The following is a 16,399-nucleotide window of genomic DNA, read 5'->3' on the forward strand; positions in this document are numbered from 1 at the left end:
CTTGCCAGACATGGTCTTGTGCAAAACACACCATGGACTTCACATCTGTAGCTGGGGAGGGGCCTGGCTCTCCTATGTGACAAGGTTGGAGTCCATCTCTGCTGTTACTACTGTGTGTTCTGTACTTGTCCTCAAGCTTTCTAGGACTCTCTCTTCTTGGTGTCTTATGCAGAGAAGGAGGTGGTGCATGGTCAGAACTATGGCCCTCCCAGCCTACAAAAGCCACTGCCCTTTCCACTATATGAACCTTCCTCCTCTGTCCCTGGACTGTTCTTAATGGAAACTTCTGGTTCTCAGGTCCAGTCTAGTAGGAAAATGCAAGGCATTTTTTGCCTTGTGCTGGGCCATCCTGAAGCAGAACTTCCCTTTTCATCCCATTACTTGGTGTTTGGGAATAAGCCCCCATGGAAAAGTTGATGTCTTCCAATGGTATGGGCCCATCCTGCAGGTTTATTCCTAGGCTTCTAGCTCAAGGAATTGTACTCTTGTAGCTTCGCTGCTGCCTCACCTCCTTCCAAAATCAGGCACAGCTGTGCACTCAGTATCCCATAAGAGCCCACGTTCGGCGCTTCTTTTCCCAGCAGTTACTTTGACCTTTGATTCTGTTCAAGGTCCTAGTCCAGCCAGCTCAGGAGCTTGGCTGTGGACTCTGCCATGGGCTCAGTCACCTCTAAAGTAACCTTTCCTTCCAGGTAGAGCACACAGGGCTGCTGGCAGGCAAAACTAAGAGGGGACTGGGCCTCTTCTGGTAGCTGGGGTGGATGAAGGGGAACATCACTTGAGTACTTACGGCTGGGTTCGGTTTTATGAAGAAGGTGCCTTCAGGTTTTTGTTTTTGTTTTTAGGAGTAATGTCCACCTCATTCCCGTGTTACAGACCAGTGTCGGGCAGAGTAGGTGAGAGGCCTCACCTTGCGCTGTGTGGCCTGCAGTGGGATTCCCAGGTGCTGGCAGCAGAGGAAGCATTCTCGCAGCCCGGGCGTGCCAGTGCACGTGTGTGCTGTGCCTCTCAGCCCAGATGCAGAACTTGGGCAGTCCTCTGCCTCTGGTTTGCTGGTTCATATCTGGGCTCATGGCCGGCAGTGCACTTTCATGGAGGCCAGTTGGCTGGCATCCCTGCATTCTGTTAGCAGCAGTGGGGTCCCCAGGATGGGACAAGCCCTGCTGGGGAATCTCTGGATTCACGGCCTTCCTTTGCAACCTGGACAAGACAAGGCTAGAGATACTAGGACCCAAAAACTTTTTATAATATGGGGTGACTATAGAGTGTGGTTAGTTAGGAGAACTATAAATAAGAGAATTATTTCAGAGTAGAAGAAGCAGTTTGGCATCTTTTTTTTTTTTTTTTCAGTTCTCACATAGTCGAGGTGACAGGATATACATAGGGTTTTGTGCGTGGCTTATTTCCTGGTCATGTTACAATAGAAATAAAATGTTTTATAATTAAAATCTCTTGCCCTGGCCGGTTTAGTTCAGCAGTTAGAGTGTCTGTCCGCAGACCAGAGATTCCCGGGTTCGGTTCCCGCTAAGGGCACGTACCTCAGTTTTAGTTTGTCCCCGGCCCCGGTTGGGGTCGTGTGGGTGGCAACCACTCAGTGTGTCTCTCTCATACTGATGTTTCTCTTTCTCTTCCTCCCTCTCTCCCTCCTGCTCGCTGTATCTGAAGATGAATGCAAAAATGTCCTCGGGTGAGGATAAATATAATTAAAGTCTATCAACATTATTGTATAGATAGTGTTCCTCTTATGAATGTATCCTGCTGTCCTTAAATAATGTCCTAGTCTTGGATCCTGAGATTATTTCCATTTTTTTGCTATTACCAGGGATGCATGTCCTAATGCATGGCTGGGTTTTGGATTGTTTCTGATGTTTCCCAGAAGTGAGTCACTTGGGTCACTTTGGTGCCCTCAAATCATATCAGCCAGTTATCTATCAGGAGTTCAGAGATGCAAGCTAGGACTCATATGTGGTGCCCATGTATTTGACATCAGGACACAGTGGCCTGTGTTGCAGCTTCTCATATGTGAGCTGCTGCACAAAGGGGCAAATGCTGATTCTGTGAAAAAGTGCTGAAACTGGGCCTGAGCTGACAGCCCTCCATGCCTTGTCTGTCAAGTCTGCCCCTTACAGCAGAAAAGAGGTGCCTTGTCGAATGTTCCATGGTGCTGTGGCCCAGTGAGTGATCAGGCCTCAACCAGGGACTGAGTTTGGGGTTTTGGTATACTAGGAAAATTGGTGTGCTCTGTTCCGCATATGCCCAGCTCTTGTATCTGACGTTGCTTGTGTAAATGAGCAAGCTGACATCATCACTACAGTGGGATTTAGTAGGGTACACAGGGTAGCTGCACTAACTTCTGTTTCTTTCCTAAATGTTATCTGTGACTGCAGATAAAACCAGAACAGAACTTGTTTCCATTTCCAAACAGCCCCTATGGTTTTATCTTTTAACATTTTATTTTTGTGGTATATGGAAATTTAACTATAACTCTCAAATCACAAAGAATTATCATCAAAGATACTTCCTTGGCCCTGGCCAGTTTGGCTCAGCAGTAGAGCATCAGCCCTTGGACTGAAGCGGGGGGTTCACAGGTTTGATTCTCGGTCAAGGGCACATACCTGGGTTGTAGGTTCAATCCCTGGCCCTAGTTGGGGTTGTGCAGGAGGCAACTAATCGATGTCTCTCTCTCTCACACATCAATGTTTCGCTCTCTCTTCCTCCCTCCCTCCCTTTCACTCTTATCTAAAAATCAATGGAAAAATATCCTCAGAATTAACAACAACAACAAAAAGATACTTTCCTGATGTGCCACCCTGCATGGATCCCTCTCTCCTCCTTCCAGGCCCTCCTACCTAGTGACCACGGAGGAGCCAGGCCTGCAGCCTGCAGGATGGAGCTTTAATTTCTTTCTGGGTGGATGTGTGTTGGGAGGTAGAGAAACGTAGTCACTCAGAAGAATGGGTTGCTGGATGTTCGCTGCCTGGCTCATCTGATCCAGTAAACACTACTGCTATGGTTTCATTAGAATTTGTGGTTAAAAGAAAAGGAGCTTTTCCTCCCAGGAGTTTTCAGTTACAAGAAAACCAGTCAGCACCAAATTAGATTTAAGTATTCATTCCTTATTACTTTTGTTTCTTCATGGAAAAAAATTGCAACTCTCTTGTACCACCTGACTTACTTCCAGGTCTTTCTCCCTCTGAAAGGAGCACTGTTGAATAGCCACTGGCTCACATGGGCTCCTCCGAGTGCAGTGCATTGGTGGTTGTAAATGGACACTGTTTACTATTACCCCATGTGACCACAGGCTGAAGCCACACCCAGGACAGTTGCTTTTGGCCCCACCCTGGGTTCGGGAAATAGGCCTTCTGAGGAGGAGCTGTGTTTCCTCCAGACTTCCTATCCTCACACCCTCACCGACATCCTGCTTTGTGTCTAATTAAGTGGTGAATGGTGGGCTTTCCAGGACTGTTCTCGTGTTTTGGCAGATACCAGAATGGCTTCCTCGTCCCCCACCCCCAGGTAGTTATTTTGTTGGAGTGGCTGCATAAAAGTCTGCTCCCAGCCCTATGTGAGGGCTGCCCCATTCCCGTAGCTATTAGAAGGTTCAGTTTGGAATCTGCTACTGCTTGTGTCACCCCCAGCTTGTGGTGCCTGCTGCATGTGACCCGTGGATGTGAGTGTGGAACACACTTGTGATGCCAGAGGTCTCCCCTCGGGCCTTTGCCCTGCTTCAGAGCTCTGTGCTGGCACACCTCGCCGCATTGACTCAGTGGCCGTCAGTGCTGCTTCAGTCTTATGGACTGGCTCACAGCCTCCTGGGACAGATGTTTTGTTTGTCCATGGATCATCCCACTTCCTTTCTGAGGGGCTGAATTGTTATAGTTTGGTTTCATCTGAACAGTTGTGAGTATATGCAGGCCTGTTCTCCATCCCCAACTCAGAGCCTAGAGTGAGAGTGACCAGGCCTCAGGAGACCACTGGTTCCCATCAGTGCAAGCCGGGCCTTGACCCATGGCAATGCTGTCCTAATGCTTTCAGCAATATAAGTTGTTTGAGGATAGTGGTCCCAGTACATGTTGGAATTCTGGAGTCTGGAGTCATCTTGTACGTTTAGGGACATACCTGACCCATGTCCCTGGGGGAGATGCACCTCCTTATGAGCTCCAGGCTTCAGGCAGAGTCCCAGGCTTCCCTTGTCCACCTCTCCCTGATTTTAGTTATAAACTAGTTCCCCAGAAGAAACTCAGACACCTGGAGGAGAGGAGGACAGTTTGAGTTCAGGCCCTCGGAGGTGTTTTCATAGGTGGCATACTATTGGGAAGGAAAGGTGCTCTGAGCCGGCTTGCCTGGGCTCTTCTTCCATTTTAATGACAGCCAATTTCTAACCAGCTTTAGTGGACTGTACTCTTTCAGAGTCTGCCCCAGGAGCCTGGTCTCCCAAACATACCACCGCTGGTCCGTGAGGTCTGGCCTTGAAGGCTTTGTGGGCACATCAGCAGATCAGAGGCTTGTTGAAGTGCAGCCAGCAGAATAGAACGGTTTGGAGGCGGTATTCTTGGCAGCTCCTCTAGATCCCTGATGTCTAGATGGGCCTCAACACTGTGGGCTTGAACATGTAGGCCAGGCTGCCCCTAGCTCCTGAAGGCCCCTCACCCTTGTTACAGAGGCTGCACACCCCTCTCCACCTGCCCCTGCACTGCGTTTCTTTGTTGCGATCACCTTGTCTGTTGTCCCTCTGTCCTCAAGATGATTGCCGCAGCCTTGGCCCAAGGCGGGATGCAAGTAAGAGCCCGGTTCCCACCCACCACCGCTGTGTCTGCCGTCCAGTCAAGCTCCATCCCTTTGGGCGGACAGCCCTCAGCACAGGTATTTACGGGGCGGTGCCCAGGGCCCCTGGGAGCTTGGGGTCCTCTGAGCGCCTTTGTAAGGCACACTGTAATCTCTGTGACTTCCTTCACAGTGGCTCTCAGAGTGCCTAACCAAGCTTACATGAGGCCAAATCCAGCTTATTTCTTGAGGGGATGTGAGTAAATATCTGGGCTTATTTTTATTTTAATATTTTGGATAGTTCTGATATTTTCATTTACTGGAGAAAGTGGGAGCAAACTATCTTCTAAAAATGTTAGCCTTTTAGCCCAGCTGGTGTGGCTCAGTGGTTGAGTGTCGACCCATGCACCAAGAGGTCGCCGGTTTGATTCCCAGTCAGGGCACATGCCTGGATTATGGGCCTGATCCCTGGTGGGGGGTGTGCAAGAGGTGGCCAATTATTGTTCTCTCTCGTTGATGTCTCTATCTCTCTCTCCCTCTCTCTGTAAAATCAATAAAGAAAAATTTTTAAAAAAATGTTAGCCTGCCCTGGCCAGTTTGGCTCAGCAGTTAGAGCATCAGCCTGTGGACTGGAGAGTCCTGGGTTCAGTTCCCACTAAGGGCACATACCTCAGTTGCAGTTTGTCCCTGGCCCCAGTTGGGGTTGTATGGGTGACAACCACTTGATGTCTCTCTCTCACATCAATGTTTCTCTCTCTTTCTCTCTCTCTCCCCCCTCCCTCCTCCTCCCGCTCTATCTGAAGATAAATGCAAAAAACATGTCCTCAGGTGAGGATTAAAAAAAAAAAAGGTAGCCTTTTAGCCCAGCCAGTGTGGCTCAGTGGTTGAGCATCATCCCATGCACCAAGAGGTCACTGGTTCGATTCTTGGTCAGAGCATGTGCTGGCTTGTGGGCTCAATCCCCAGTAGGGGTTGTGCAGGAGGCAGCCTAGTGATGTTTCTCTCTCACATCGATGTTTCTATCTCTCTCTCCCTTCCTCTCTCTCTAGAAAAATCAATTTGAAAAAAAATTTTTTTTAAGTTAGTGTTTTAGCCTGGCCAGTGTGGCTCACTGGTTAAGCATCGACCCATGCACCAAGAGGCCACTGATTCAAATTCTGGTCAGGACAAATACCCAGGTTGTGGGCCTGATCCTTGGTGGGAGGCATGCAGGAGGTGGCCAATCAGTGTTCTCTCTCATCGATGTTTCTGTCTCTCTTCCTCTTTCTAAAATTAATAAAGAAAAAATATTTAAAAATACATAGCCCAGCCGGTGTGGCTCAGTGGTTGAACATCAACCCATACACCGGGAGGTCACCAGTTCAATTCCCAGTCAGGGCATATGCCCAGGTTGTGGGCCAAATCCCCAGTTGGCGGCATGCAGGAGGCGACCAATCAGTGTTCTTACTCATTGATGTTTCTATCTCTCTCCTCCTCTGCCTTCCTCTCTCTCTAAAAATCAATAAAGAAAAAAACAATTATAAAATAGCCCAGCTGGTATGGCTCAGTGGTTGAGCATCAACCCATGCACCAAAAGGTCTCCAGTTCAATTCCCTGATCCTCAGTGAGGGGCATGCAGGAAGCGGCCAGTTGATGTTCTCTGTTATCAATGTTTCTATCTCTCTCTCCCTCTCCCTTCCTCTCTCTAAAATCAATAAAGAAAAAAAATTTTTTTCAATAATAATAAAATAAATAAATAGTGTTTTAGCCCTGGCTAGTTTTGCTCAGTTGTTAGAGCATAGGCCCGCAGACTGGAGGGTCTTGGGTTCAATTCCCAGTCAAGGGCACATACACTTAGGTTGTAAGTTCGATCCCTGGCCCTGGTTGGGGTTGTGCAGGAGACAGCCAATCAATGTGTCTCTTTCACATCGATGTTTCTCTTTTTCTTTCTTCCTCTCTCTCTGTCTGTCTCCCTCTCCTTTTCTTTCCCTTCCTCCCTCTCTTCTACTCTATCTGCAAATCAATGGAAAAATATCCTCAGATGAGGTTTAACAAAAAAATAAATAGAAAGTTAGCATTTTAGATAGTTATGCTGTTGTCATTTTTGTGGTAAAATAAAACAAGCTAAGCAAATAGTTTTGCTTTCTAGGGCTGTGCCATCTAATACTATATAGCTACTAGCCATATGTGGCTATTTACATTTAAATTAATTAAAATTAACTAAAACTAAAAATTTAATTCCTCAAGTTACAGTCAGTTGAAATTCAAGTACATATCAAGTGCCCAGTAGCCCCATGGGGAAGTCAGTGACTATCACACTGGACAGCACAGATCATCAAGTCAGTTCATGGAAGCGAAAAGTTGTCAGGCCATGCTGTTCTAGAGTTCACTGTGTATAGAATTTGCTATACACGCCTCTCTTTCTAGGTAGATAAAGACTTCTATAGACATTACACATTTTCAGGGGTATGCATTTCTGATTCTTTATTATGGTAAGAAACTTGGAATTCTTCTATGGTTTGTTTGTTTAACAGTCATGTGCATTCCATGGGCCAGGCACTACTATAAGATTCTGAGTGGAGATGAGGTTTCCTTATCTTATGGACTTTCTTTTCATTTTAGTGTGTTTGCTGTAAAAACCTCAGATTTGCCAAAACTTTAACATTCATTTTCTATTGTAAGGGAGATGCATCTATATTCCTAGCAGATAGTAGCCTCTGCCTTTCCCTGACATTTCCAGGGTTTAAACCCACTGTTCTCCACCACACATACACATACAGGATCAGGCAGACCTTGGGCATTCAGCTGGCCACAGAGCTGGTTCCAGAATCAATGTGCAGCTGCTTTTGTGCCAGTGTATTTCTAATCCAGTCCCTTCTGAGAAAAGATAGCTTATTCCAAGACTGTATCATTAAGCCCTGGTGTGGCTTGGTTGAGTGTCATCCCATGCACCGGAGGATCTCGAGTTCAATTTCTGGGTTCAATTTCCAGTTGGGGTGCATACGGGAGGCATCCGATCAATGTTTCTCTCTCACATCAATGTTTCTCTCTCTCCTTCTCCCCCCACCTTCTCTCTCTAAAATCAATTTTTTAAAAAAAGTTGCCATCCCTGCTGTCCCAACAGGGGTCCCAACCAAGCTCTCAGCAACTGGCACCTCCAGACCTTGGCACATTTGTATGGCATGTTGTGTGACTGCTATCTACCCCCGGCCACCTACACGTAGCCCAAAGTGGGATGTGTTCAGCATCTGTAGTGCCTGGCTGGTTCTGTTTACCTTTGGCAAGAATTTGGGTTTAAGAAAACAGGCAGAATAGAAAGTTGGCTGTTCTTGCATCACTCCTTGAGACGGGGCTCCATCGTCTCCGCCTCTCCTCGAACCCCTGTTCCCTGGCTGCATCTTCATGTTGTGGTGCGGATGCTTCAGGGATGTGAACGGCCCAGAACCAAGCAGAAGTCTGTGCCAGACACATGCAGGACACAGTGCCTCCCAACCATGGGAGTCCAGGGGTGATATGGGTTCCTGTCCCAACACTCCCTTGGTGCATGTAAGCAGGTGGCTCCACAATGGGACTTGCTCTGCTCTGGAGAGTGACTTAGGGGACACATCACATGCAGGAGACCAGGAACACAGGACGATTCCAAGGATCCATCCAGTGGATGCAGGTGGTTTTAAGAGGGCTGGAGTGCATGGAGCTGCCAGCCTCCCTTGAGGTTTCTTTGCAGCACGAGGCTCCCCAGACCTGCCTCGCTGCCCTCCGGCCCTGCCGCCCTCCCGCCTCTGGTAGCTTGCCCTATGCATCCACCCTGCCTTCCATTCTGCTCCCTGTAGGCTCCCTTTTCCACTTGTCCTTGCTTCCCCTAGGAAGCAGATGGCACTGAGGTGCCTGGACGTCCCTGCTAGCCATGTGACCTTGAGTAGGTCACTTCTATCTGAGCTTTCACTTCTTGTGAGTGATGTGCAAGTGACAAGGTGGCACTCAAACTCCCTTCCTTGGGAGGTGCAGCATTCCGTGGCTTTGCCAATAGCTATGATAGACACAACCACACCTGTGGCAGAAAGTGCCGGAAGGTGGGAGATGCAGAGCGGCTCGCTAATGGGCTTGTCACAGGACAGAGGGAGCACAGCTGTCTTTCTTTGTCTCAGAGGCCAGTTGGACCCGGCATGAACCTGAAGACCAGGGATCACTGTCTTGTTAGCTGCCTCACTAGGCCAATTTTTTCTTGACATAGGCCTTTGGGTGGCTGCTTCCCATCCCATAGGCCTCTGGGTAGCTGCTTTCCATTGGTGACTTAGGATTCAGGTGTCCTGGGGGCCCTGGGCCTCCCAGCACTGATTCCTGGAGAGGCATCCTGAAGGCCTCTGAGGAGAAAGGTTTGCTGGAACAAGAAATCGTGCATTTTTCCAGAGGAGCTGTCAGGTGCAAAGAGATCTTGATTGGATGTTGGAGACCAAGGGATTTCCTTTAGTAGCCATAAGAGTGGTGACCAGAGGGGCCAGAACCCAGGGCTGGACACGAGGCGGGCTTGGGGAAGAGGCAGAACGACTGAGCTCACGCCCCCAGCCTGGGTGTTGTTCTTCACTGTCTTAGACCCTCTGTCTTGTGCTTTGGGGAGCTGTGTGTATGTCAGTGGCTCCATGGAACCCAAAAGCAGAGGGTGTGGGCAAAGTGCGCCCTATTTCCCCATGGTCTGAGTGCCTCTTAAAATACAGAGTAGAGCCCAGCCAGTGTGTCTCAGTGGTTGAGCGTCGACCCATGCACCAGGAGGTTGCTGGTTCAGTTCCTGGTCAGAGCACATGCCCAGGTTGTGAGCCAAATCTCCAGTGAGGGGCATGCAGGAGGTGGCTAATCTATTCTCTTATTGATTTTTCTATCTCTCTCTCCTTCTCCCTTCTTCTCTCTCTAAAAGGAAAACAGTCAATAAAGGAAAAAATATTTATTAAAATACAGAGTAGAACAAAAGTAGGTTTCTAGCCCTGGCCGGTTTGGCTCAGCGGTTAGAGCAATGACCTGCGGTCCAGAGAGACCCAGGTTCGGTTCCCACTAAGGGCACGTACCTCGGTTGCAGTTTATCCCCGGCCCTGGTTGGGTCGTGTGGGAGGTGGCCACTTGATGTGTCCCTTTCACATTGATGTTTCTCTCTCTCTCTCTCTCTCTCTCTCTCTCTCACTCTCTCACTCTTTCTCCCTCCCACTCTGAATGAAAAATGGAAACATGTCCTCGGGTGAGGATAAAAAAAAAAAGTAGGTTTACAATTATTCTTAGAGAAAATAACACAATAATAAATAATAAAGAAGAATAAACTCTGTTTTTTGTATGCTCACAACTGTAAACCTACTTTTGCCCCACTCTGGAGAGTTTCAGACCTTGCGGCGGGAAGTGGACTGTGAAGCGGCCTTTCTGCTCAGTGGCCTCATGCCAGCAGGTGCCTCGTTCCGTTTCAGGGAAGCACCAGCTTTAGGCTACAGACAAAGGCTGAACACCTCCTAGAAGTGATAGCTTCTTAAGCAGAAGCTGAAGCACTCTGGGGCACAGGGGGCCCATGTGGGCCCAGGTCATCAGGTAGAGGCCAGGTGAAGGGGTTTGGCCTGTGGGCAGGAAGAGGGTGGGGCAAGAGGCAGCTTCAGGGACTGTAGGTCAGGGAGTTGGAGTCAGGGAAAGGTTGGGGCTGGGAGGTAGGTGAGGAGCAGGGCCTTACAGGGAGGGTGCCCATGCCTGACATGCTCGACCTAGTGTGGGGCCCGAGGGCCTTTGCTTTCCCTTCTTGGCACCATATATGGTTCTCTGAATGGACTTTTCTGAGGTGACCTGTTTCACCTTTCTAGTCCTAGGAGTTCGTTGGCACCTGAGTAGGTTCCAGAGCATATTTCCCAGTGCGGGGGCCATGAGGCCCCAGGACTCCATGCACCCAGGCACCGTGAGGGCAAGTCCTACACAGAGGAAAGCTGCTGCTTGTGCTTCAGCTCAGCAAACTAAGCCACCCGGGCGCTGTGGGTGCCCCTGCTGATGTCAGCATGAAACACCTGGAACGATTTGCTCCCCTCAAGCTCCCTCACTCCAGCCTCTCCACTTCTGGCTTGGGTTTGTGCCTCTGACCCAGCCATGTTGGAAGTGTCATGATGTGGCCTCTGCCCTGCAGCTCCATCCCGCACACTCGGTGGGATGGGTAGGAAGCCAAAGAACAGGAGGGGAAGGTCATTCCTCTCTCGGAGCTTGGTTCAGGCAGTAGTATGGGAGAAAGAGCAGGCCCCGTGCCTGCCCCTGCCCTGCCAGTGGGGTAGGCGAATGAGGAGGGCAGCAATCCTGTTCTCCTGGTGGGACCTGGGCTCTTTCAGTCATTCCTTCCTGCTCCCTGACAAAATGCAGCCACCCACTCCGAGTGACCCTGACCCGGAACTCCCAATGCTGTGGTGGAGGAGTGTGTGGGAGAGAGGTGTGAAGTTGTGGCTGTAGATGGCATTGGTGTCCAGAGTGCCCTGGGAGAGGCCGGAGTGGGTCCGTAGAACTGGAAGGTTCAGGAGGCGGGAGTATGGTGGGCTATGGAAAGCAGGCTCTGAGGAGCTGCTTGGAGTGCTGGAGGTTGACTAGTTAGCCACTGCCAACTCTTGGGAGTACTGAGGCTGGCAGGGCTTTTGGGGTGATGCCAGTGTGTCGAGGGGCCAGGCCTTTATGCCACTATCATCAAGTACTGGGCGAGGCAGCTCTCTGTGGGGCTCATTCCAAGAGAGGCAGGTTACCCTGGGCTGGCAGGCAGGCATCTCCCCATAGCTGTCCTCACCACCCAGAACTTGAGCTTCTCTGTGGAAGTGATCGGTTCACACATCCTGGTCCTTGACCCCTGGGGCAGTATGGTTTCTCCCTGTGGAGTTCACAGGGAAATAGGACATTTCCTCTGGTGATGACAGTGGTGCAGTTGACTCTGTTGTGCCTCCTCAATAAGGACTGGAGGGAGTAGGGTGAGCCCTGGCTCTGTAGACAACGAAACAGCTTCTGAGAATGACACCGTGTCACTCACCTCTCAGTGGGACCTGCGGGTCCAGACCCAGGAACCCCAGGTGAGGCGTGCTGGTGAGGGCTGATACAAGGTCCATTTTGCTCTCATTAAATGCAAGACACAGTTTCTCCCTGTGGTTGGGGGCTGAGGGAGCTCATGGAAGTACATCGGAAGATGGTTTCACCCATCGCAGAGCGGGGCTCACAGAGGAGAGCTCACATCCAAGGCCGTAAACCTTCTCTGGCCTCCCGCTCCACAGTCTCCCACACCGTGAGGCATGCTTGTCCCAGAGTAGAAGGCCCAGTTCTTCATGGGTCTCCTGCCATTAAGCAAGGACTACCCAGCCTTGGTTACCGTGTGCATGTGTGTGTACCCACAAGGTGGGGTGTGTGCCTGTATTTGTATTTGAAAAGCAGGACATCAAAGAAAGACAAGGGTATGTGGTGAATTGTAAGAGAACGCTGTGCATGCAGGGGTCCTCAAGCCTGAGTTGGTGGGAACAAGGGGACAGTAGGAGTGAGAGTGTATAGCAGGCGAGCAGGCTAAGCCCCCTTCCCTTCCAGGTCAGCCAGAACAGCCTCACCATGCTGTCCTCGCCGTCGCCGGGCCAGCAGGTGCAGACCCCGCAGTCGATGCCCCCTCCCCCACAGCCGTCCCCGCAGCCCGGCCAGCCCAGCTCGCAGCCCAACTCCAACGTCAGGTAGACCTGGCCAGGGTGCCCTTCCCTGCCTGGCTCACAGGAAGGGCCCTGCCCAGTGCCCACAGCTCATAGACACACTCCCTTTCACTTTGCTGCAGCTCCGGCCCTGCCCCATCCCCTAGTAGCTTCCTGCCCAGCCCCTCACCACAGCCCTCCCAGAGTCCAGTGACGGCGCGCACCCCGCAGAACTTCAGTGTACCCTCCCCGGGACCTTTAAACACCCCTGGTAAGTTGGGCTTGGGGTGGGCATAGCCTGAGGCCCAGAGCCCATTGTGTCACCCACATGTCGCCCTGGGAGTTGAGATGCTAAGGGTCACCCCCTCACCCTCGTGAGGCCTCGCTTGCAAGGAGTGAGCAAACTTGAACCCCTCGGAGACTGAACACCCCACCTTGAGGGTTTACAGAGTCGGGCCTTTATGGGCTGAGCCATACTCATTAAGCTCTGTCCTGCAGTGAACCCCAGCTCAGTCATGAGCCCAGCAGGCTCCAGCCAGGCCGAGGAGCAGCAGTACCTGGACAAGCTGAAGCAGCTGTCCAAGTACATCGAGCCCCTACGCCGTATGATCAACAAGATCGACAAAAATGAAGGTGAAGGTGGGGCCTGCACAGGGGTTGGGGCAGGGCCTGCAGACCTCCCAGACTGTGTCTTAGCACCCGCTCTTCTGTTCCAGACAGAAAAAAGGACCTGAGTAAGATGAAGAGCCTTCTGGACATCCTGACTGACCCTTCCAAGCGGTGAGCTTTGTCCTCAGGCCCCCAGGGGAAAGGTGGTGCTTCTCCCACAGCTCATGGAGGGTCCCTGGCCGCTTGCTGGCCCAGACTAGGACAATGCAGAGTTTAGAGAAGGGTCCCAGGGCTCCACTTAGTTGTGTCTGCTGGGCTCCAATCCCCTACCCCACCTTGCCCGCTGCCTGCGGCAGCTGCTGAAGCCCTGTGGCTATCGTGGCTGTCTCATCAGGCCACTGGCCAGGTCTGGGCTTGCAGTGGCCCTTACTAATCCTGCTGGCTGAGACAGGCTTCAGTCTGACTTTCAGCTCTGCCCTTGACTTGCCAGTGGCCTTGGGCAAGCAACTGTCTCAGTTACCCCATCTACAAAAGGGGCCGCTGCAGCTCATTAGCTGTGAAAATGAAATTAGACTGTGCCTTAAACACTCAGTGGGGTGCCAGGTTCTCAACATGGCGCCAAAGCTTGGCCAGGGGCACAGAACTGTACATGTGGATTGGCCTTCAGGTTACTTCCCTTGGCTCAGGCTGTGCTCTTCTTTGAAAAAGGTCTTCCCTGTTTTGCTTTTCTAGACAGAATGCTAGACACTACAGGACTGGCCTGTTAGAGCTCAGTGGCCCACCAGACTTTCTTGGGTTGACCCTCATTGGGATTATAGGGCCTCTGCCCCACTCCTTGGCCCATCATATGCCTTGTTCTGTCAATCAGGACTGAGCAGCTCCTGGGGGTAGGACCACCATGCCTCAGACTCTGGGTTCCTATGGAGGGTTCCAGTAGCCAAGGCCCCTGGACTGGCTCTGTCCAGGGGAGGCCAGATGGGTGTGGTTGAGGTTAGCACATAAGAACTGCCAGCTCCCCCATCCTTCAGCACAGAGGATCAGCCATGTACCCTCCTCACAGGTGCCCCCTGAAAACTCTGCAGAAGTGTGAGATTGCTTTAGAGAAACTCAAGAATGACATGGCGGTGGTGAGTGGGGCGCTGTGGTCTGGTGAGGTTCTGAGGGCCGCAGGCATCTCTGGGAATGTCAGGGCTCACCCGACAGTGACTTGGAACCACATGCTGGGAAGAGCCTTCACAGTCCAGGGTGGGCAGAGGGGGCTTACCGCTCAGCCTGGGGACCCTGTCTGGAGTCTTCTCCCAGGTAGGTCTGCTGTGGGTGGTGGGGATGTGGGAGAAATTGCCCTCCAGCTGTGGCCTGTGGGTGCTGCCTCCACCATCCTGCCTCCACTTGCCAAGCACTAGGCCAAGCCCTGATGGGAGGGGACTTGGGGAAAATGTGTCCAGGATTAGCCATCTTGGTCTGCAGAGGTTGGAGGTGGTGGGGAAGCCTCCAGAAGTCTAGCTGTAAGTAAGGATGAGGGCCTTGGGGTCTGGGACAACCTTTCCAAGAGTGAGCTGCTGACCCCACTCATCCTGTACCAGCCCACGCCCCCACCACCCCCGGTACCTACAACCAAACAGCAGTACCTGTGCCAGCCGCTCCTGGATGCCGTCCTGGCCAACATCCGCTCGCCTGTCTTCAACCATTCCCTGTACCGCACATTTGTGCCAGCCATGACGGCCATCCACGGCCCACCCATCACGTATGCTAAGCCTCCAGGTGGGTGGTGGGTGGCCGGCTACAGGCCACAGCCTAGCCCACTGTGGTCACCATGGTCGCCTCCTCCAGGGCGCCAGTGGTGTGCTCCCGGAAGCGTAAGTTTGAAGAGGATGAGCGGCAGAGCATCCCCAATGTGCTCCAGGGGGAGGTGGCCAGATTAGACCCCAAGTTTCTGGTGAACTTGGACCCTTCTCACTGCAGTAACAACGGCACTGTCCACCTGATATGCAAGCTAGGTGAGTACCGGGGAGGGCGGGGCTGGGAGGAGTGAGCCCAGCGCTCTGGCCCCAGGCTCCACCATTGCCTCAGGCCAAGGGGATGCTGAGAACACAGCTTCCAGGCCTCGCCTCATCCCTTCGGCACCAGCCCCTCCATCCTCAACGCCAGTAGCGAGAGCCTCCCTCTCATCACATCCCTTCTCTGCTTCAGATCGCTTTCCAGGATCTGAACTCGCCTCAGAACTGGCCCACTCCATCCTGACATGTGCCAGCCTCCCACAGACACTCAGGCTTACCACAGCCCCTGGCTCACACCACGGCCCCAGACCCACAGTCCTTTTGTCCCTCTCAGGAGCTTGCCTGCATTGTCCTCCTTGATCCTCACACACCTGGTCCCAGGACATCTACCAAGGGCTGGACCGTGAGCCCAGTACTCTCACCTCTCCCCTGTGCGCCAGGGAGGCCCCACCTTCCTGCCCAGGTGTGGCTCTGCTTGCCTGAGGCCCTAGGGAGACTTGGAAACCGGGGAGTCAGAGTGACCTTCAGGCTTTGCAGCCTTATCAGAGCAGGACTGTGAGGCAGGGTGGGCGGGTCCCAGTCACAGCCTCTTTTGTTGCAGATGACAAGGATCTCCCAAGCGTGCCACCACTGGAGCTCAGTGTGCCAGCCGATTACCCCGCCCAGAGCCCGTTGTGGATCGACCGGCAGTGGCAGTACGGTGGGTGAGCCAACAGGATGGCTGTGAGGAGGCCTCTCAGCTGCTGCCTGGGGACCCGGGACAGGCAGGGTCAGCTCTGGGCAACCAGGGTTTTCTCCATGTGCCCCACCCCCAAGCTGAGGCCCCTCCCTCTTCTTCTGGCTCCCCCTTTGCTGACAAGAGCAGGTTGCCTAGCAGCCACTGGAGAAAGAATGATCTCTGCCCCCATTGTATCCCTTTGTCCTGCAATTCCAGGGCGTCTGTGTTCAATAGGTGAGGAGTGAGCAGACCCAGATCCAGCTGTTCCAGTGGTCCCTGTGGCCTCTGCAAGGCTGCCATGGGGAGACAGGCAAGAGCTTGGGCTCCTGGGATCTGGATGACATGGCTCTAAAGCAGAGGCCCAGAGGGCTTCATTGATAGGGACAGCCCCTGTGAGGCTCAGACCTGGTGCACAGAGGACCAGGACTAGGACCCTAAGGCTGTCCCTGAGGGAAAGCCCTGGGCTACAGGTCCATCCAGTGACACGCGGGCCCAGGAGAGCCTGCCAGCCATCAGCGGTGTATGGCAGATGGCATCCCAGGTAGCCACGGCTAGGTGAAGTACCCTAGATGCCAGCTTTATGCCTTCAAGGGCAGTGCCCCCTCCATCCCCCCACCCCATCCTCCCACCCCCACTGAGAGTTTCACGGTGCCGGCTGTCCTGGCAGGGCACAGTGCTCAAGG

At 52.3% G+C, this 16,399-nt stretch overlaps 1 protein-coding gene across 8 annotated transcripts in view; it reads left to right on the forward strand.

Annotated features, from left to right (window-relative positions):
- Positions 1-16,399, forward strand: part of MED15 (mediator complex subunit 15) — an 80,421-nt gene that overhangs the window by 62,325 nt on the left and 1,697 nt on the right. For 5 of the 8 annotated variants that reach the window (XM_036277040.1, XM_036277046.1, XM_036277047.1 and 2 more), the window contains 9 exons: positions 4,744-4,863; positions 12,301-12,437; positions 12,536-12,663; positions 12,891-13,025; positions 13,109-13,172; positions 14,062-14,128; positions 14,585-14,745; positions 14,832-14,998; positions 15,600-15,702. In XM_036277040.1, coding sequence (XP_036132933.1) covers positions 4,744-4,863; positions 12,301-12,437; positions 12,536-12,663; positions 12,891-13,025; positions 13,109-13,172; positions 14,062-14,128; positions 14,585-14,745; positions 14,832-14,998; positions 15,600-15,702 — 1,082 coding nt within the window. The remainder of the gene's footprint in view (positions 1-4,743; positions 4,864-12,300; positions 12,438-12,535; positions 12,664-12,890; positions 13,026-13,108; positions 13,173-14,061; positions 14,129-14,584; positions 14,746-14,831; positions 14,999-15,599; positions 15,703-16,399) is intronic. The other 3 variants (XM_036277042.1, XM_036277041.1, XM_036277048.1) reach the window with 3 other exon arrangements.

This window comes from Molossus molossus, unplaced genomic scaffold (genome assembly GCF_014108415.1).
Source record: "Molossus molossus isolate mMolMol1 unplaced genomic scaffold, mMolMol1.p scaffold_m16_p_22, whole genome shotgun sequence".
NCBI classification, from domain to species: domain Eukaryota; kingdom Metazoa; phylum Chordata; class Mammalia; order Chiroptera; family Molossidae; genus Molossus; species Molossus molossus.